At 39.9% G+C, this 21,803-nt stretch overlaps 1 protein-coding gene and 1 non-coding gene across 5 annotated transcripts in view; both read right to left on the bottom strand.

The window, feature by feature from the left end:
• Positions 1–21,803, bottom strand: part of NSD2 (nuclear receptor binding SET domain protein 2) — a 101,507-nt gene that overhangs the window by 5,850 nt on the left and 73,854 nt on the right. For 3 of the 4 annotated variants that reach the window (XM_062638642.1, XM_062638640.1, XM_062638643.1), the window contains 11 exons: positions 9,608–9,739; positions 8,495–8,618; positions 7,325–7,525; positions 6,487–6,666; positions 5,313–5,469; positions 4,393–4,598; positions 3,890–3,993; positions 3,371–3,640; positions 3,159–3,275; positions 1,182–1,323; positions 376–482 (listed from right to left, as the gene is read on the bottom strand). In XM_062638642.1, the coding sequence (XP_062494626.1) occupies positions 376–482; positions 1,182–1,323; positions 3,159–3,275; positions 3,371–3,640; positions 3,890–3,993; positions 4,393–4,598; positions 5,313–5,469; positions 6,487–6,666; positions 7,325–7,525; positions 8,495–8,618; positions 9,608–9,739 (1,740 nt within the window). Of the gene's footprint in view, positions 1–375; positions 483–1,181; positions 1,324–3,158; positions 3,276–3,370; positions 3,641–3,889; positions 3,994–4,392; positions 4,599–5,312; positions 5,470–6,486; positions 6,667–7,324; positions 7,526–8,494; positions 8,619–9,607; positions 9,740–21,803 lie in introns of those variants that run through there. The other variant, XM_062638644.1, reaches the window with a different exon arrangement.
• Positions 1,466–1,596, bottom strand: LOC134174136 (small Cajal body-specific RNA 23). The gene has a single exon (XR_009968520.1). It is a non-coding gene; the product is annotated as a small Cajal body-specific RNA 23 (non-coding RNA).

The raw sequence follows: 21,803 nt of genomic DNA, 5'->3' as shown, positions 1-21,803 counted from the left end.
TCAATGGATTATTTTTTTAAAACAGATCTTAACAAAATAATCATATTTTAAGGCTTAGATGGGGGATATATAAACTGCAATGTCACAATGATCTCATTGACTATAGTTAGGTGTGTTTCCAAACCCAGTATTTCCTACTGTACTGTTACACCATAAAAGCATATTCTTTCGCACCAAGATTATGTTTGGCAAAACAATGTTCTATCTTCCAGCAAGGGAAACAGTAAGCTTTTTCTTCAGAAGACATCTAGCATCTGTTCGAGCAGCACTGACCCTGATCATAACATACAACTGGTTCACCAGTGCATGTCCCAAAAGAAAAACAACAAGGCCAGTAGACGAGACCCTGTCAAAATCTCTTGATCTATAACTTGCCTTTGGTCTGTCCCCAAGAAATCCACTGCAGTTTGGGGCACCACATTTGCAGACTGTTTTTTCGTTGCCCAGACAGTCAAGGTTGTAATTAAAAGTCAGCTCTGTCCCTGAGTGAGACAAGACAAACGCTTTCATTATGAAGAACAAGGTAATGAAGTGGATTCAAATTATTACAAACAAATACAGGTTTCATTAACTGTTTCATCAGCTGCTGATCTACTACCATGGGATTTCTTCCTCTCTATTGCTCATAAGCACTGACAATGATTAACTACATGCCAGTACAGCATGTCTTATGCAATCACATATTAAAATAAATGGGTTTGACGTAACAAAACTGTGTGTCTGGTCTACACACACAGAGGTTATATATAGCTAAATAGCTAAGAGCTAGATATAGCTCTAGATAGAAGATACACGTATGTGTGTACAGAAACCAAACATATATACTTTTAAGCAGCCTCATTCATCCACTCCTTCAGCTTATTATCTTCATTTGAAAAGATGCACAAGTACTGTCCAAGGTCTCCAAAACAAAACCTATGGTCTACACCACAAAGTGAATGCAAGGGTACTAACTAGGGTCTCCTTGCTGTTCCCTAGGAAGCAAGCAACAAGAAGCAGCCATAGCACTCGCTAACAAGAAACATTAAAGTAAAAGGCAGATCACAAAGCATCTCTTCCATGTGCTGAGTTCTCTACAAAACTATTTGCACTGAACCAGTTAAACCATGACCATCCTGCTCACAACAGTGCAAAAGGTTTAACTTGGGGAGTTAAACCAAACCCAACATATGCTGACGTACCTGCAGGAATATCACACACAGCAAACAGGCCAACACGAGTGTCTCCATTTACTGTCCATTTGAGGGTTTCACAATTTGGTTGGCAGCTGTGATTCATAAACCGAGAATAGTTTCCTTTAGGGCCAGCATCAATAATCCGGTCCTGGAGATCAAACCAGCAACAGAACGAGTGATTTTTCTCTTCACAAAGTAAAAATCCATGAATTATTTCAGTAGTCGCATTCAAAACAGACAATCGAAACAGCTTCTGCTCCCCAGAAGCACACAAACAAACTGATGGTACATGTTGTATTGAAAACTGTAGTGTCTCATGTGGCCTGGAATGTGACACTCCCAAAGCAATACCCATGCTCTAGCTCACATCTTCCCAAAACCCATCGCAGCCACATGGCAGGATAAGTGTTCTCGTGAGCACTGTGGTGGTGATGTTAGAGAACCCCTCCCTCCAGAAAGCCTCAAAACTCACACTCAGTCCATTTAACCTTTAACTCTGCATTCACCAAGCTGTGATGCATTTACAAACACTGAATTTTGTGGTATTTACCAAGTCACTGGGGGATTACCTGCAGAGATTACCAGTTTCCCAACAGCTTTCTTTCCCCAATAAGCCTAGTTCAAGCAAAACCAAGCTCTTGATAAACTAAACAAAAATCCTATCCCTACATAAAATTACCTTTTAGTTTCTATCTCCACCAAACGTATCAGACATTAACAAAATAGAGTCATGAAATAGCCAGAACTGTGTTTCTTTGACGAGCTGATTAAGAAAGCTTTGCTTATTTATGAAATACTATTAACTTCCCTTTTAACTAATTTTCATTAGAGTGCACATGTATGATTGTGAAGACTACACACACATAGACTCTAAGTGCATGTGCATGGGTTATTTCTGCAAGATAGAACCACGCTGAGCATTTATTAACTACAGTATGAGTCAAATACATGTTCAGTTCAGCTTTTTAATGTACTGATGTTGTATGTCAGTTTAGTAGAGGGGCGAGAAACTTATGTGTTCAGAGAAACATGGGTTCATCATTCTGAGGTGATAACTGCTGTGCAGGGACTCCTCTGTTAACAGGACTAATGAGAACAGTAGCTGTGGAAACACAGAACAGCACAGTCTCAGCAAAAGAAAGGTGATTAGGAGTGAAAGAACACGCAGGACTGACAGACAGCTTTGGTTTTTCTCCTAGGTATCTGTTTGGTACTTAAGCAATATAATATATATACACACACACAATACCTCCCGCATATATATAATCTATACCCCTACTTCCAGGAACAAAATTCTCAGAGGCATGCACAGAAAACTACAGATGTGGGATTAACGTGCTGTGTTAATTCATCTGCTGGATTAATTTGCTGCAGAATCAATTTGTGGAGTGCTGGCTGGTTACTAATGCAGACAGTGCTTTCTGAACAGAGTATGCACTGAAGCACAAGGCTGGTTTTGCTATAGACAAAAGGACAGAGTTGTGAAAAACATTAAATGCTCAGTATAGGACACAGCCTCACAACTACGTTCCACACTACTCTGCAGTGAGAATTTCTGTTGTTGTTGAGATGTTATTAAAAGGACTGGACTGCTAATAATAATTCATCCAACTCTATAATCGCTATTTCCCAAAGCATCATACTTCAAGACTAGGCAGATAAATACTTCCATTGTACTTGATGGCAAGCAACAAAGCACAGTTATAGACCTTAATATATACTTTATTACATTATGCAGTTAGAACTAATGAGATGCATTATGTATATATCTAAAATAAATACACATATATATGCATATATGCACATATTTTTATATAGATATATAAAGAATGGAGCAAGCAGGCACAGAAGATACAACAACAGGAATATATGAAAGTGTGGAACATCAAAAGGAGCAGCGCACTGTATCAAGGTGATCAATAGAAGGAAAAGGAATGAAAATAATGTTATAAATAAATACTGGAAAAATGTAAAATACTCTACCTTATCGATAGTAAGCATATAGAAGTGGGTAATATCATTTTCATGTGCATATTTGATTCTTGCCATACATTCCTCTTCATCAATCAGCTCACCAACATACTCATTCACAAACTCTCCCTGAAAGATACCAGGTATCACTAGTAAAGTATATACCAAACCCACAAACAACACCCCAAGTCCCCAGTTCCCTGCTCCTCAGGAACAATTCATACCTTTTTGATGTCCCTCTTGGCAACCAGACCCCAGCCTTTCCCATCGGTTTTGATGATCTTTGTCTCTGGGTACTGTCGCTTTGTAAAGCACTGGTTTTGGCACCGCTCTCCCGCTGGACAAACTTGTGGATGGCATTCGTACATCAGCATCCGATTTAGGCACTCGGAATCGAAGCCACAAGGGTTTTCATCTGTGGGTTTGCAGTTGCACTTGGGAATCTCAGAAATATCAGCAGTATATATCTGCACTTTACCACAAGGTTTATTCACCTGAATAATACATTAAAATAGTTCAAACATCACTTAAAAACATTGGAATTTACTGCAAGAGTTATTACAGTGGTTACTAATTTCTGCAATGATGTTCCAATGGAAGCAAACTTCCATCATCTCCTGGCTGTGAAAACACAATTGCCAGCACATCATTACCACCTCTCCTCCCCACCTCACCATCCAGCTCTTCCTCTCCAGTGCTGCCTTAGACCTTTCAGTGTCCAGGGTAATTTCCTCAAACTTTACCTTAATATGCTTGTATGGTGGAGGTTTACGTTCACTTTCTTGGGTTTCTTTGGCTTCTCGCTGTAGCTTTATTTCTCGAAATCGAGCTTCGGCTTCTTGCAAAGCTAGAACAGATTGTTGTATCATCAGAAAAGGCTCAGTGTTAGAGAATCACCCTTTTCTTCCTCATCCTATCATTCAGTTTTCTTGCAAACAATGGTTCTGGAGTGTTAATGTTCTTAACACATATCAATTCTTTCTGCCTCCCAGTTACACTCATCATTTCCTTTATGGAAAGTAAAAAATCATCAGAAATCATTCCAATTAGATGCTAGTCTTTTACAAGCCATGCAAATAGTGCTTTTATTCAAAGTTAGTACCAGTGACTGCTGCCCAGGACACCAAAACCATTGTTTTGATCTAATATTGTAAAACAAATGTACAAAACCAGGCCCAAGGCTATGTGTAGAGAAAGCAAAGCACGCGTTATCACCAGATCACTCTTGTTAACTTCAGCTATGTACCATTTTTGAAGACTTTTCCAATCCCTTTGATCCCCTGGTATCTACTCCCTCGGTCTCCCTCCATATAAGGGAACACCCGTGCTTGGTGTGTCCAGTAGTAATCCTTAGAACCAAAGAAAAACACAGGAAATTCTCCGATTTCATGCTTCATTTTCTGGATATTTGGGGGAACGTTTTTCGGATGGCAAACTTCTGCCGGCCACCATCTAGCACAGAAGTACAAATAAAACAATACAGCATTTTAGTCAAGCTCTTTCTGCAAGAGACAGTTTAATCACCCTGAGCAGCAGCAACTGATCATTTTTTCCGAGATCCAAGAGGATTAAAATCTCTTCCTCCCCGCAGTAAGACAGGTCTAGAGCAGGAAAGCCCAACACTTAAAACTGTGGGACTTCCATCGCCTGCAAGTTGAGCATACACATAAAGCTCCCTGCATCTGGTTAACAAAAACTTCATCTTTAACAGGCCTGTAATCACTGTAATCATCAAAGATCAAGAGACAGCTGATAATAGCTATTAATGCTTCCTAGGATAAACCCCACCCACCTCTATCTCACTCAGATCTCAGCAAAGTGTGAAACACTGACAACCTGAGTGACTTATCTCCCAGCCTGCAAGGTAGTAATTTAGCCAATGACAAGTTATACCAGCTTCATTATTTGAAGAGACCTCTGAAACAAAAGGGGTTGAAGACTCATACACTGGAAGCAGATGTCAGAAGACTACAAGCAGTCCTGTATGGGCAATGCTTTGGCTGAGAGCAACAGTACGACTTGAAGATTGCAAGGAGATGGGGTCTCTAGCTTAAGGAGGAATGAGAAATCCGTGTGCAGCAAAGCTGCCCTACAGAAACAACCAATTGTATGCTCCTTAATTAGACATGCCAGTACTGTAACACAAAATAAATCTGTTCGTCAGACCTGTAATTTCCCAGTTTAACCCAAATAATATCCTGGAAATGGAGCTTCTTCCCTGCCCTGCAGTCATTGCAGTACCAGCTCCCGTCCGGCATTTCGATGTTTAAGCAGTCTGGGTGAAAGGCTGCGGGACACGACTCGCAGCACAACAATCTTCCTCCTTTAGAGTGAGGAAAAACAAAGGTTGCAACACATAGAGACAAAGGTAAAACCAGGTTTAAAGCAGTGCAATAGGTTCAGTTAGAAAATAAATGGTTAAACCATGCTGGCTCGCAACAAAGATGAAACCTTTAGTTATGTACAAACCCCAAAAGGTCCTTACTGATTTGAATGCCTGACAGACTTGGATTAGTAATGCATACAAAATAACAAGCAAGCTAGCAATAAAAAAGCCAGAATAATGCACCACAAATTATAATTACTTTGTTTTACTTTAATGGCTAAAATATGCTTAACAGTTTAATATATATTAACATTTCACTGTATGCAAAATGTTACCAAGAGATTTTGTTATGCTTTTCTTCTCGGGGAGGGGGGAGAAAGAGGGAATGAGGTTGTTAGTTTGCTCCATGAATTATCAAGTGCAAAGTTTGCTGCAGCTTAAAAGCTGCTATGCTGCATGTTAATTTGTTAACAAATCAGGTTAACTTCCACTGCCACAGTTTAATCAGCACTGTGCATTTTGTGGGGCTCAGTAAGAAATAGATTTATTGCTAGACATAAACCAAACCACCCTTAATTAGTGGCACTCCCAGCACCAACAAATACTGATTCAATTTGCTGTCTGCTGCTAAACTAAAAGCAACTCTTAAATTATTTAGTTTTAATATTACGTATTAGCAATAAAGAAACACAAAAAGCTTCAGTACATTGAACACGGGGGGAAAGAACAAAGAAATACTACTCATTAAGTGTCTCTGGTAAAGAATTAAATTGGCTTCTGGTTGCTGGACAAAGTCCAAGTGAAAACATTCCTTAATAAATTATATCTGCAAAAAAGGGATACTCAAAAACTTGAAGCAGCACAAGCTGACCTGAAGCTATTTCAATACCTCACAGACCTCTAAAGAAAGAGATTGCTAATAATTCTCTATAAACAGATCAGTACAATAGCATTTAAACTGAAGGATAAATCATTTTGCTGCTGCATTTGTGAAGGAGTTTTCCATCAGTTTACCTTTTGAACACACAAAGCACCAGCTCACATTGACATGCGCGTGATGACTTTTTCCTTTCATGGCAGTGAAATGATTCGTACAAACAATGCTGTTGGAAGCGATGACTGCACATCCCGCAGCAACGCAAACGTCTCCAGCATGGTATGCGACAGGACAGCGAACACAACGCATCATCTTTCCTAGCAAAGCAGAACACTGCCATATTATTTTGGAACAAAACTGATTTTAGTTGAGCTAAAACACGGTAGTACTGCCTCAGGTAGGCTACATACACACACACAAAAAAATGTCCACTATGCTTTCAGAGTTTGCACATCTGCATTTAGCAACAGTACTGAATTAACAACAGCTTTTAAAGAACCCTAGACTGAGTTTAAAGCATTATGGTATTTAAATGTGCAGGTTTTAACTACACACAGCAGGGTAGGCAAGCTTTCCTCATGCAATCCTGTCTACAGATGTTGCCCAAAGCTAAAAATATGCACAGGATCAAACACCTCCACATTCAGCGAGCCCTGCTGCAGGATTTGCACGTTCACAGGTCCTGCCCTTGCTCTGCTCAGCCTGTCTCTCCTCATCATCTAGGCATTCTAGGTTTCATTCTCTTACCATGGTTAAATATAGCAAATAGAAAGCTAGTTAAATAAATAGAACACAAGGTAAATGCTAATGTTGACTAAAATGTATTCAATCCTTATTTTTAAAGGAATTTGGAATCAGTCACCAGTCCATGCCTGAAAACCTGCAGGCAGCAGCTATTAAATGGCCAGCTTCCTTACCTTAACATACCACAAACAGACTTAATTCATCAGTCATCCAAATGTAAAATGAAACTACCTTTTGAAATCCGTGGATGTGAGGGGTTACTAACATGACAACTCAGGCAGCTGTGGAGAGGGCATCGAAACCCCCTGTTCTCAAACACAGTGAGATGGAACTTTTTCACACAGGCTTCATGGTAGAATTTCCCGCAGTGAGACACGACACAGCGTTTCACATCTGCCTTTCTCTCCTTGCACACAAAACACGTATGCACACCTAGTGGCAAAAGTAAGGAAAAGATCTGTCACCCAAACGTGAATTCAAACTGCTTCTGTTGGTTTGGTTATGCATGAGGGAGGGTTTTGTTTTTAAACAAACTCAAATTCTATTCTTTGATGCAGCAACCCATTTAACTCTTCAGTGTTAAATACTCATCTGCTCAGATAAAGTCACAATGCAAACCCACTGCAGTTAACACGAGCACAATGCCCAAAGCCTCACCAACCTGCTTTTACATTCTTATTTATAAGCCTCGGTACATGAGTAAGACTCTATTTTTTGTCATTTTTCTTATTAAACCAATGAACCAGGATAATGGGCTGTCTGTGAGCCTGTGAAATTTGAAGTGGGCCCACAAACCAAGGACAAGCATCCTCTAATCTCTCTGCACCACTTGGAACAGCTTTATTTTGAAGCAGCCTTGCTCCAGCAAGGTTCACTGCATGTACTGAGATGAGCTTATGAGCAAGAACGCAAATCTTTTACATAAGTTTTATGATTAAGAACTTTCAAGCAGTTATTATAGGATTAAAAGCAGATGAAATTAATAGCAATAAAGTAGTCTTTTAATAGGAAAAGCAAAAGATTGGTATAGACACAAAGGACTGAAAAAGGGCTTAAAGCATTTCACCTGCTGCTTTTTTTCCTAGTATTTCTTAAGCCTTTGTGACAGACTTTATAAATCTCATCTGTAATTGCACTCAGAGAGCAACTATCTTGCAGCTATTAAGGCAATGGAATTCAGACCACATCACCCAAGTTGCAAGAGGTTCTCCCCGAAAACAGTGTGAGCTTTCTAAACCACGGCACACTCAGTGGTACTGTATGAACTCCCACCCTGTCAGGCACCAAAGGGTAAGTATGGTTTCTCCCAGGATACATACTGTGTACAGGAGGATTTCCTAGAACAATGTATGGGGAAACTACAACTTTTTTTTTTATATTAATAGAAAGGGACAGACTTGCCTGATGTACATTCACTACATATGAATTTTCCTGCTGGTCTTCCAGAGAGCCCAAGGCAGCTCACATGAAAAGCTCGATAGCAAAGTCCTTCACACAGTAGGAGATCACCTGTTTTTTCACACAGCTTTTACAACACAAAGGCATTGAATGTTAAAGAAAAGTTCACATGTGGAAAAAACTGTTTTCTTTATTCCTTTTCATATATTGCTCCTCAAAATCTCTTTTCCCATTGTTGAAATCAAATAATGGAGTCATTAAAACTGCTAGAAATATCACTCATAGAACCACAGTTCAGGAGTAAATACAAACTGACAGAAAAAAGGAAAAGAAACAGAGCTTTAAGAAGCTTTCCTGAGCACACTGATGCACCTGAGTAGGGTTAAAAAGCTTCCTTATTTCCCTTTTCCTTGGCAAAAGGAAATTAATCTAGGTGGCACAATGACACTTCTATGTCCGAGTGGGTAGCAATGACACAAGCACAACTAAAAACGAACTGAACAACAATGCTGGCAGAACTTAAGGGATTAGCCAACATTTAAAAATAGATATAACCTCATCACCGCTACAAGACATGAAAATACAGCTGCGTGCCTGGTCTCGTGGAAACAAACTTGATCTGTCCGTTTGTATTGTGTTATCATTTCATAACCCAAGAACTCTTCTAGAATAGTCTGAGAGAGCTTTTTGCTTTCAGTTAACACGTCACTCGCATGCTGCTAGCAATGCAGGGCTGCAATCTCTGCTGCACACAGAAGCACAGGACCCAATGGGCTTTACTTCCTCCTCTTTATTAACAGAGAAGCGAGCAGCTCTTCTCAGTCATTTAACTAGTTACCTGGCAACACTCACGCACTTACTCTGAGGTCCACATTACGCTTATCTTAGAGATGTGGAAAGCCAAGCAGAAAGGAAAAGTCACGTATTGGAGGTCAAGGAAAAGAAATAATTAGGAATGAAGAATTCCAATTACTGGCATGGCACCCTCATGGCTAACAGACACCTCAGACACACACGATAAACCTGTTTCTGGCCTGATATTGTCATTTTCATATTTTAAAAGCCCTTTTCTAGGGAGCCTCAGGAAACATCACTGCCCCAGCTGACATCTCTCACCTGACACACATATTCTTTTTTTGTTCCTGCTCCTCGCTCAGATTTTTTGGATGATATAGACACTTCAGTCTGAGTTTCATCAGCACTTTCATAGGGAGACTCTGAGCGCTCGTCTCCTTGGCCATCCGAGATCTGAAGATTAAACATACGTGTTAGAGAAAGCAGCCATGTAGGGTCAATTCTGTACAGAACATCAACTGAAGGAAGCAAGCACCCTGCAACTCACACTAACAGATTCAGGCACACTCTTTGGGTTTCGTTTCCCCCACCTTTAAAAACAGCTTGATTAAAACCAGAGTATGCATTTGTGGAAGTCACAACTGTAACCACCATCCTCAGCAACTGAAAAGCAGCCAAAACAAAACACCAAAACCTTTTAATACGGCAGTTTATTTATAGTCAGTTCTGTAATACAGTTAGCTGTTAGCCAGTACCACAGGGATATCTTCAACCCCCTTGATTAAAGTTTGCATACATGTTTTATGAGAGTAGCAGTTAATTTTAGAAAGAAACTTGGTAAACTTCAAGCTGCACATGAAAGTCTCTGACCCAAATAATCCCCAATAAAATGGGAACAGTATATAGAAAGGAGGAAGAAAGAAAAAAGTGGCTGCCTGAACATGCTTAAGGAGCATTACAGCCAACAATGAATTCAAAATACCATAAAAGATATAGCCCTGTAATGGATTTACGTTAAAATACCCCAAACAACCCAAGTAACATATTTAAAAGAAACTATAGGTCAGTTTCCAGTTCAACAGAATTTAGGGAGGGGATGGACAACTGAGTCATTTGTCTTATCTCAGATTACCCCAGAAGATGCAGAATCTCATATTGCTGCCCTCAGACAGTACTCACTGAGTTGTGTTCTACTAAGGGCATTCTCCAAGAGAGCATCACAATTAGGAATTGCACAAGAAACCTGTCACTTCTCTTCAAGCTTGTTCTAATGGTTATTCATTCACACAGACCAACAAAGATACTGCCTCAGGTCCCTTTTGAGTTGTCTTACTGCAACTCACAGTAGATGCTGCTTTCTCCAAGCATTTCAACTATATTAAAAGCCCTCTGAAAGCAAACATTTTCCTCCTATGGAAGCATGCTGCAATGAAGCCTGTTTCAATCCTTTTTAGTAAGTCAGAACCCTCTAATTTTCCCCCAGAGGAACTTTTCTCAGCATCAACAGAATTTTGGTGGGTCTTCTCTAAACCTCAGCTGCACTTCAAAAAGGCTGTTGAAAAATCAGGCATGAGAACTGGAGGCAACAGCCTATTAGAAGGCTCCTAAGTACCATATCAAAAGCAAACCAACATGCTACTCTTCAGCGCATCTGTTCTGCTGCATAAGGATCTCCCTAACTCTTTTCAATACAGCCCTAAAAGTCCTTGTAAACTGCAGTGGAACTCAAGAGCTCATTCTGGCAATAGCTGTTCATCAAGATACAGACACCCCGGTTTATATGAAGAATTTGCTCTGTTTTCAGACATATGATCTCATATTTATCAACAGCAGAACGTACTTTATCAAGAACAGCCCAGCTTACAAAGTAATAGAGACAGCTAGACTCAATCCCCCTATCAGCCAATCTCCTTTAATGTGAACATTTATTAGAAGTGATTTATTTTGAAATCAGAGAGAAAAAATGTAAACCCGAACCAGGCCTGGCATTAGTCTTCATAAAATCCCTTTAGAAACACTGGTTTTGAGCGATTACTTCTCACTGTTGCTGCCAGCTAACTCGCATTCCTCCTTTTAACATTTGCTTTCCTTGACCATGCCTGAAAATACTTTGTGAATTATATCACAGTGACGGTTGGGGTTCCCCCCCCTCCCCCCTCAGATTACTTGGAAGGGCATAAATGCATTTTCTCTGTGCAAATGCACACTAGCAAAGCAACTCATACCTACACATCACCTATGAATATTTCTACAATTGCAGTGATTTGGAGATTTAGAGCTTTAGAAGCAGTTAATAGAGACTGCATGTTAAGCCATTGCTTTGTTCAGGCACCAGGAAATCTCTGTCCCCTGGAAGGAGCTGTGAAACAGTAAACTGCAAATGCAACCTGAGCGCATGGCCAAGAGCAGCCCCTTCTTGCTGGGAATGGCAGATGAAGAAAGGTAGCGTGGGAGTGCGGCAAAAACACAACCCCCTTTTCCCTTGCCGTTGAAGTAAACTTCCACACATGCTTATTTCTGTTTAAACCATTCCCACAGAAGCATTAATTAGCACGTCATTATGTTCCTGTTCCAACTAGCCAAAATTAGTCATGTTTAAGGAAGAAAAAAGCCACAGTGAAAACCGCCAAACCGAAAACATAAGCTGGAAGGCCTTAGGTCTGTATGGCTGCTCTACTTAAAGTAGCTTTTCTACTATATAAAAAAAGGGCTCTATATTGTAAACTAAGCAGTCTTATGTTAGCTTGACACTGTGGTTATCTCCCATCTTTTCCCCACACCACAAAGTACATGTAAAGCCCGAAGAAAACCCATTTGTGCAGCATACCTTAAGACTTAAGATAGCCTTCTTTCTAGCAGCAAAAGCTACAGTCTTGCCCTTGAGGGAAGCACTCCTCTTCCCCCAGCTCACTACTTCTGAAGGCAGAGCAGAGAAACAGAACATATCCAGGGACAAATAAAGCCACAACAGAATGATGTTTGTTTCAAAGCAATGGGTCCCTCGCTTTGCTTTGCTTTGCTTTAGACACTTGTAAAATGTTCAAAAGAAGGATGCAGACCTCTACAGGATAAGGTAACCCCTATGGCGGATGACAGCTTTTCAACCCCCCCTAGACATAGGTCACAAAAGCCCAGCCATTTGTGAATCATAGGTAGACAGCCATTTGTGAACCACAGGTAGACAGCCATTTTCCTACAGAACCGAGATTTCACTGCCCCAGAATGAATGCACCAGCCCTTCATTTAAATTGAATGGTTACCGAGCCAAAAAGGAGCAGTGCTGGCAAGAATCAAACTCTGCACCACAAATGCAACCACAAAAGCCAAATTCTATCAGCCCATTCAAGATAAAACTTGGCAATTTACACCCGCCTATAGATTAATGCTGGATTTCAACCATGAATACCAACACATACAGCATGAACAAAATGCCTTTAGTTTATCAACTGTATGGCTAACAGACTGAGAGTATCCTCCAAGATCTCTCCTTTGCGGCTGTCCTGAGCCTCACACACTTCACAAATCAAATACTCTATTAACTACCAATTTTGCACTACACAGACAAGCCTGGTGGATACGTGCTTAAGGCAGTCACAACTCCTAAGAATCAATACATTCACAAGAAGCTCAGTGATATACTTGCACTGCCTGATGCAGGCTGCTGCTGCTGCAGAACACACCTCTGATCCCTGCTACCATGATCGAAGGTTTAGCCAGCACATCCAACAGCCATGTTACATGTAACCCACGTACACAGCTCACATCCACTCCACCATCACCTGAGTTATATTGCTAATTTTAGGGGGCTAATTAAGGCAGAGATCAGCAGATTCCCTGTTATAAGTGAGGGAAGCATTTCTTCAGGACAATTCAGAGTTTGACCCTCGCCTTATATCCTGCAGAAGGTGAAACACACTCTACCAACTATCTCCCTTTACAAATAACACCTATTCTATATAAACATCTTTTGGGAAAGCTCCTTCTATGAAGACAGCCAGAATTCAAGACCTCAGCTCAAGTTATTCCAGAATAGATGATGGAATCTATCAGGGAAGTAAAATGGGTGCCTGTCCCTTCAGACCTGTGTAGAAGAGGCTGAGGTAACCTTCACCCAATGTTTCTCATTAAGGACTTTAAAACGTAGGTTTAAAACAGGTAGAGCATGAGATGTTTGGGAAAACTGTATTTGTAGCCCAAGCAAATGGCACCTAGCACCAAGAGATTCTGATTCACCAAGGGGACAGCTGAGTTTCGCAATAAAAATGCCTTTAGATTGAAACAGTCACCAACTAAAGGTGGTTTACAAGACGATTGCTGGACATAGTTCACGCTGATGTGAAACACGGCCACATCTAAAATTAAACATAATGCTTTTGTGGTTTAACACAGCTTTCCACAATAGCTCACAGACAAGCACCCAAATCACAGCATTAAGTAAAAATCAGCATAGGTTTTGGGGGCTTTTTCCTTTGTTAACTTACAAACGTAAATCTTCCCCTTACGATCATGCCAGAGCATGTCTTGTCTTTACTTTTGTAATATAATCTCCTTAGCAAAGTAAACTGTGTGTAATTAACTGTTCTGATAGTCAGGCCAAGGTTCGAAGTAACCAAACATTCACATTAGTGGCAAAGCCTGTTAATTCGCAATTGGGAGCCACTGCCGGTTTGCTGTTGCATTCTGGTTTGTATTTTGAGTCACTTCTCATTTCTCATAAAGGCCAAGTATTATTTTTAAGAGTACAAATTCAGGGGGGAAAAAAGGCAAGGCTGCTCACTTCGGATCGACAGTAAGTGCCAAGTTTCTGCAATGAAATCGTACCCCAATTCTGTAATCACCTCCACTATTGGCAATTATTGCTGCTGCAACACAGAAGATTCTGCAGAAGTCAGCATCATCGCAAGCACCGTCACACTTCACACTGCACATCAGTCAGGCTTCCCTTCCCGTTTCCCTCGATTACTGAACGTCAACACTGCTTTGCGAGGACGTGCCTGCAGAGGCTCTCGCATGGCTCCGCGTGAGCGCTGAGCAACCGGGTGGCATTTCAGAAATCAAACGCAGCTCTTTCAACCGGAAACTGCGCCTCTGCATACACAAGTGAGGGAAAGGGGGAAACTGGCCTAGAAAGCAAACCATGAGCTTTGCCCTTCTTTTGGGCTGAATTTACTCCAGGGCTCAGTGAGGTTCAGCATACCAGAAGCTACAAATTAACGGCCAGGCTCCCAAGGCAAATCCTTCCTTTCCCATGTGCACCAGTTAATCACTACTCACACACCTAAGACTCATAGGGAACACGTAAGGACACATTACTGCATTTTTCCGAGTTCTTTATAGCTTTGTTATTGGAATAATACTTCTACTGAGTCAATCTGGGACAAAATGTTGGCATCTCTGTAAATTCTTTGGTTTTATTATTATAGTTTTACCCATGGATACAAATCTATCGTTAGTTTAAGAACTGGGCCTACTCATCTCAGGGTATTTTGATCATACCTCTTATACCACTACAACTTTCTTTTTGGCAATAGTTACTCAGACCCACAATGGCACAGGAATCAGCACATCGAGACTCTCTATCCCCAAAGTATTTTTAATCTTCTTTTGAACTATATTCTGAAATTCCCCGTTCACATTAACCAAAGTGTTTAATGGATTCTTTTCAGACAAACATCGACCTATTTTTAGACAGACTATGTAAAAGTGCTGATAAAAGCATTAATTCTGAACTGAATGAAGATGCTCTTGCAACTGAATACTGGGCAACTGCTTAATTACTAAATATGAGATTTACTCATTTATGCTGCATCCTGAACTACTTTTCCTCATTTTGTGCAAATGTGAACAAAGATACAAGGCCTGTTTGTGAAATCCTGGAGTTTCCTCCTCATGACTGCATTGACTAAGTAAGAATGTTTTTGATGTAGGGTGCTGGGCAGGCTAAGCAAAGAGGAGGAAATTGTGCAACTGTACATTTAAAAGAAGACTTAAGACACTAGCGTATTAAATGGAATTAAATTGAGACAGGTATGTGCATCTTGTGAGTTTGTATGTTGATATTCTTAATTTGGGCTTTTGACTGAGGCTTTCTAAAAGGATGAAGGGGGAGGGGGACAGAAGATTATCTGACTGAAGCACTGTGTACAAAACCACTTCTCAAATGTTTTTCCTACTGCAAGACTTCCCTCAGCTGCAACATGGAGTTTCAGTTCACTGCACCACCGGTTACAGTGTGCAAAGGTGAAAGGATAAGCACTAGCACAGGGGAACGTTTCTCAGACCACTCAGTACATCTAAACGTTGAGTTCAAGCCTACAACTTTTTAAGCATTTCTTTTGCAACCAGGTACCTGATTCTGGCCACACACCCCAGCAGCAATGTGAGCCAATTCTTCATTGCCCCTGGCTTAAAAATAGAGGGGGAAAAAAAAAGGTAGGATACAAGCTGGTTTGTACGCCCAGCCTGTGTATTTCCAGAACCACGTGGGCGAACTGTGCAAATGGCATTGCTAGTTCCACATCTGGATGGTGGAGATTTCACTTTAAAAAGAAAAAAAGAGGCAGGTACTGACGTATTTTCCCTGGCATCCAGTCAAAGCGATGCGTGAGACAAGGGAGGGTCACCTAGGATTTAAAAACTCAAACGATTCCGTGTTTCAAAGAGGCAGGTGAGGACGAACTGAAACAGTGACGGGGGCGTTTGCTCCATCCTCTCACCTACCCGAGGAAAACATGCTTTGTTTTTCCATTCCAAATTTTCTACTCCCTTTAAGACAGCTCCAAAATCCAATAGTAAATGCCAGTGACAGCAAAACCATTGCACTGTCATTGCAAGGAAAAAAAAGGTTCAAAAACTCTACCCCTGAAAATGAAACAACTGAGAATTTCAGAATTTAACATACTAAGAACATAAAAATACAACTGTTCTGCTTGTCAAGGCTGGCCCTCAATTAGCTGTTTATCTGGTTATTAAACGTGCTTTTTGTGTTAGGCTTAGCATTAAGTCTTCATTTCTAAAAGATGATCTCTAAAAGCATCTTTGATGGCTCAATGTTATCCTGGGGGTTGGGAGGGGGTGGTGGTTGTGTGGTTTTTTCCCTTCCCTGGAAGTACCTCCTGCTAAAGTATGTCCTAAAGGACTAGAGCATCGGTATTTGTTCACGCAAAAACTCATGCCTCATGGAGCAGAAGCAAGTTTCAACTACTACTCACTGTGTGTTAGCAATTGCAAAGTGAACAACATTCACACTTCTTCCCAGCTTCACTGGGACCTCTCCCCTAGATCCCATTCAGACAAGCTTTCTCTGCCCAGTGCTTGAAGGTTTAAAAAAAAATTGGGAATTCTGAGTGAAGAAGTTTCTAACATTTATGCACCTATGGTACCCACACTGGAATGGGCTTCACCAGTTACTACTCCATCAGGCACACCTTTTCAGACTTCCAGCTACCCATTTCCATTAAAAACTGGTAATTCTTCCTCAGAAAACTCACTTTATTAACTCAGTGTTATAAAAACACTTCTTATATTACTCATGTATCCTTACTTAACAGCACTTCTTAAGCATTAAGAATACAAAGTTTGATCTTAGTCATATTCAAGATGACAGTGTTCTTCTGTCACATTATGCTTAAGCAGTTATAAAAGCAACTAAAGGGCAAAATTTTCCAGAGCCAAAAAAGTTAACTCTCCCTCTTCCCCATTTCACTTGAACGCATCTCTTGTTTTATGATCCTGGCTGTAGAAGATGAAATGGAAACAAAAATCTGCTCCGTATATTTACTTTAAAGGTCAGAGTATATAAAAGGAAACCAAAGCATGGCAGAAAATTACTGCCTACCAAAGAAAAAAGTGGGAGAAAGTCACCTCCACAGCAGGATCCATCAAAGAAAGGGCCCACAAAGAGTGACCTGCCTCTCTTTGCGAGCTGTCAGACACTCACTGGGCTAAGTGGCATCCTCTTTCAGGTCATCTGCTATCTTTAATAGATACACTGCATCTTTCTAAAAGCATTTCAGAAGCATGTTTCCATGACTTCTAAATGCTGTTGGCTATTAAGTTCCACTTTGCTTCAAACTAAGGACACTGCTACAAGCTCAGACTTCTTGATATGACTTTAGAGTCAGTGACTGCTGTACCACAATCATCCAGGAGGAAGTGGTCTGGTCAAGAGCTTTCTCTAGAGAGGCTGGAGTACGCATGTTCTGATAAGCAAACTCTTACCACAGCCAAACCCCAACTGCCTTTTTTTTTCCTCATTAACAGTATCAGTGGCTACAGGGTTGGGTTTGTTTTAATCTAAGCACAACTTAAAGGAGCATAAGTCAACAAGCAACATACAAACACCAGGTCAGACTGTATTCAAAAGACAATCTATCGTGCACCCACACGGAGACAGAAAAACTGACAGAGCCAATTGAGTTACAGTTAACATTTCCTTTATTTCAGTATAAGAATTCCTGAACTGAATGAAGAATGGTATTTTGGCCCATACTGCTACACTAGATAAATTCTTTAAGTATGCAGTGCCACAAGTGTACACAGTACTGTAAGAGCAAAAAAGACGGCCTGGGACAAGTTTCATTTTTATTATTAGCAGGAGTTAGACGTTTCAGGTAAGGATATTATGCATTTCTGAATTTGCCTGGAAAGTTAATTCAAACTATGAGAACATTTTAAAACATGATAAAATTGCCTACAGATACTCATGATACTTTGGTAGGGGATGCGGAATCAAAACCTACATCATGTAAACATTCAGCAAACAGATTCTCTGCACTCTGAAGCCTAAGTAATACATAAGGTGAAGATAATTACATAAAGAAACTTAATTTTCTACACAGAACGTGCTGCCAAAGAACAAAAGTCATGCCTAGAACTTTTTTCCATGTGAAAGTAGAAGCACAGTAACCAAACCGTATGATCTGGTGGGTGATGCAGGTCATTTCAATTGTTAGAGGCTTTAGCAGAGGTTTAGCAAGAAACAAGTCCAATAACTTGCAGTGTTCCACAAAACTGTACCCCTGACTGCTCACTGGTGCTTTGAAACAGGGAAGAAAACCAAGAAACATCTATAGGCATACAGAAACAAACACAGGAAACAACTGTCTGCTAAGTCAGAGGATTTAAGGTGGCACTATATATCTTAAATTACCCTTAAGTATTGTTTTGAAGAGAAAATTACTCTCCCAGCAAGGCAGAATGGAACGCTAGAAGCACACTGATTGCGTTTAACAACCTCCAAGGTTAGCTTCAGATCTATTTGCTGTAGGCCAGTACTTCGTTTAGAATAATGTTAATTGCTTTCTTCCTTCCTGCTTTTAGGATCTCAAAGACAGTTTTAACCTTTAAACCTAAAATAGTTTACTTGTGTACTGTAGGACAACTATACTCCTGCGTCAATAAATGGAGCTGACATACTTTTCAACTGCAAGCTGTACATGTCTCATGACTGCCTTCTCAATCAAATATCTTACCTTTTAAGAATGGCGTTTTCTCCATTGTGCATACATGCTAATACCCATTAAATAATGCAAATAAACCAAATCTACCTCAAATCAGTAATAAGAAAAAAATCTACTGCTCAATATGCAGAAAAAGGGCAAAACTTCAGGTTTACATTATTGTAACTTGCATTATTAGGCCTTGGAAACATAATAAGTTGTAGTTAGAAGCAGCAACTGAGCTTGCTTTGACACTGGATGTTATAGAAAGAATTCCCCCTAGGGAAGACACGAGGAACTCCCCATAAAAACCCCACTGTCAAAACCTCTTTAAAAGCTTCTTTGAACTGCCATCTGCTGGTCAGCTCATACTTCATGAGGATACGATGAATGACAGGCTAGCTCAGAATTGAAAGTTACATGGTGTTTATTGTCCTCTCTCGGAAAAAAAGTTACCATTTCTTTGACAAGAAGTCAAGTTCAGAAGTAGAACCTAGAGACTGCAGGATACCATGGCACTTATCTGCTGTGAACAAATCCATCCAACCTAAATGAAGCCAGCCAAAACCCATAAAAATGGATTTAAAAGCTAAAGCAGGTGTATTTCATGCAAACCCACAAAGCGTGCCAATAATCCAGCAGTAATGGTAATGTAAAGCCTTTTTTATTTAGTAAAAAAATACTGGTTACACTCTCTAAGGGCACCTACGACATTACTGGGCTGTGAAGGGCTGAGGTAAAAAAAGAAACAAGAACACATCACCTGTATCTCTTCTCACAAATATCATGACCTTTTGGATGGTTACACCATGTCTGACACAGGCAGTAAAAAACTACTCCGAGCTTTTGCAGACTTCAAAGTGTTGAGTATCTTTCTCACATCTGACCTACCAGTTGCTCATTAGGAATTAGATTTTAAACAGAGTCATATTTGACACGAAGTACTGGAGGAAATGACTACTGGTATCAAGTGCCTAAAAGTAATAAGTATTTCATTTCAAGATTGAATACAGGTATAAAATTTATTGTTCATGTATAACACCTGTTTCTGCCCATCCATCTTACAAGAACTGAAGGGAGTGAAAGTCTACATTTCAATCTCTGATAGGTCTATAAATGATTGCTTTTAAGAACCCCCACCCCGTTTCTATCCTCTGTAAATTACATACCCAAAGTAACTTATCAATTAACAATCTGGCCTCAACTGATGATGTAGTATCTCAAATAAACACTGTTTAAAAAATATCCCCAATAGTAACAAAAAGCATCCAAAATAGTACTTTTTTAAAAGGTCAAGAAAGATGCATCTTTCAAACAAGAAAAAAACTGAGCGCACCCTTCTTACTGTACACAGCCTTCCTAAAACCTAGTTGCAATGCACTGAGATTTCAGAGGTGTGCAGCTAGCAACAGTCCTTGGCAAATAACAGTCCTATCCAGGTTCCATTCTGGAACCAGCTGTCTACAGATAGTGTGGGGGCAAATGGATGAAAAAGAAACAAAGGCCAGAATCCACTTAGTATTCCATGTGGAGGTGTATGTGCTTCTGGAGTATACAGAACCTTTCCTGTCTTTGTTAAGAGAGCATCTAACTCAACATTTAGAAGTACTATAGTGAACACAGACATATAAAAGTTAATCACCAAATGTATTTAATGTTGAGAAGAGTTACATCCTATTCTATTATCTGTGCAAAGCTTTCATCATTGCATGATTGTGTCTGGTTTTCAAACTCTTTCCCTTAACACTGGCGAAGGTTCCTCTCTGGATGTACGCTCTAAGGGTACACACACATTTAGTCATTTAGACAAGTGCTAAGTAATAATACAAAAGGAGAAAAAAAAAGTTTTTTAAAGCTACACACACAACCCCAAATTTAGGTATTTCCTGTTTTTTTGTAGAATGGATCAACAGCAAGTTCAGAAACACATGCCTGATATTTTTGTTTTATTCAAAGGCAAAAATAGTATCATAGGAAACAAACTGGGTTCAATCCTTACTCGGTACAAGTTGAGGTTAGTGTAGCTTTAGACCATCTAAGGATCTAGTCCACTAATCTACTCCTGGCCTGGACCCAGCCCTCCAAATATCTCTCCTATTTGACTGGGTATATTTTCTGTTATCTTGATTTGGATTGTTTTGATATTTTAAAACCTTTTAAACCTTTGCAATCAATAAACTGATTTTCTAGTCTGTGATCTCTGAGCAGTGTACCACCAAGTTATTTTTCCTCACATCTTTTGCTATTTAGCAGGAATAAATAGCAAAGTTTTATTCCTTTTAAAACTGCAAAGTTTTAAAATAGCAAATAGTTTAAATAGCAAAGTTTCATTCCTTTAAAACTTCCACCTCAGTTTTAAAGTGTTTTAAAGTTTTAAAGTCTTAAAACTTCCACCTCAGCCCATATAACCATATCCTTTTTTACACGTAAACCATTAAGTCATAACCCCAAATCCTACAAAAATGGACCTTTTGTAGAGAAAGATTTCCGAATATATAATTTTAGAGACACTATCTAGAAATAGAAGAATCTTTCTCCTGAGACTGTAATATTTAGAGATACATATTTAGAGCAAAAAAGACAGTATGTTTCTTAAACTGGTCTGGCTTAAGAGATGGTCCCAAATACAAACAGCAAGTCCCAGCAGTAAAGCCAGAACAGCAGAAGCTGGTAGGCCAACAGATGGGAGTCTCTCTACTGAGAGAACAAAATAAGAACAATTCTTGACTGCTGCCACGGACATTACTTCCTGTAGGCCTTGCTTTGTATTGGGGTACAAGTGAGAGAATTTACTGGATTTTTTGGTTACAATCTTTTTCCTGTACATTAAGATATACAGCCATTAACATGCAACCTTTTTTTCCCCCACCCAAAGATAAACCATTTATTCAACATTTATTCAATATTGCCTATTGATATTTCAACTGCATTCATTGTGGTGTCTAAGCACCTCATGCGTTTTGGTAGGGAAGATGAAAGAGTCTCTAGCATGGCTGGAAGCCCTACTCTCGTGTTAGCAGGAAAGTATTTTCTCTACAGCTTTTGTAATACAAACTGCTTGGTGCTGTTTGTCTATG

The sequence above is a fragment of the Pezoporus occidentalis genome, unplaced genomic scaffold (genome assembly GCF_034315485.1).
Source record: "Pezoporus occidentalis ecotype Australia unplaced genomic scaffold, CSIRO_AGI_Poc_V1 ctg58, whole genome shotgun sequence".
NCBI classification, from domain to species: Eukaryota; Metazoa; Chordata; class Aves; order Psittaciformes; family Psittacidae; genus Pezoporus; species Pezoporus occidentalis.
The sequence above is the reverse complement of the archived record's forward strand: the minus strand, read 5'-3'. Positions and strand labels throughout refer to the sequence as shown.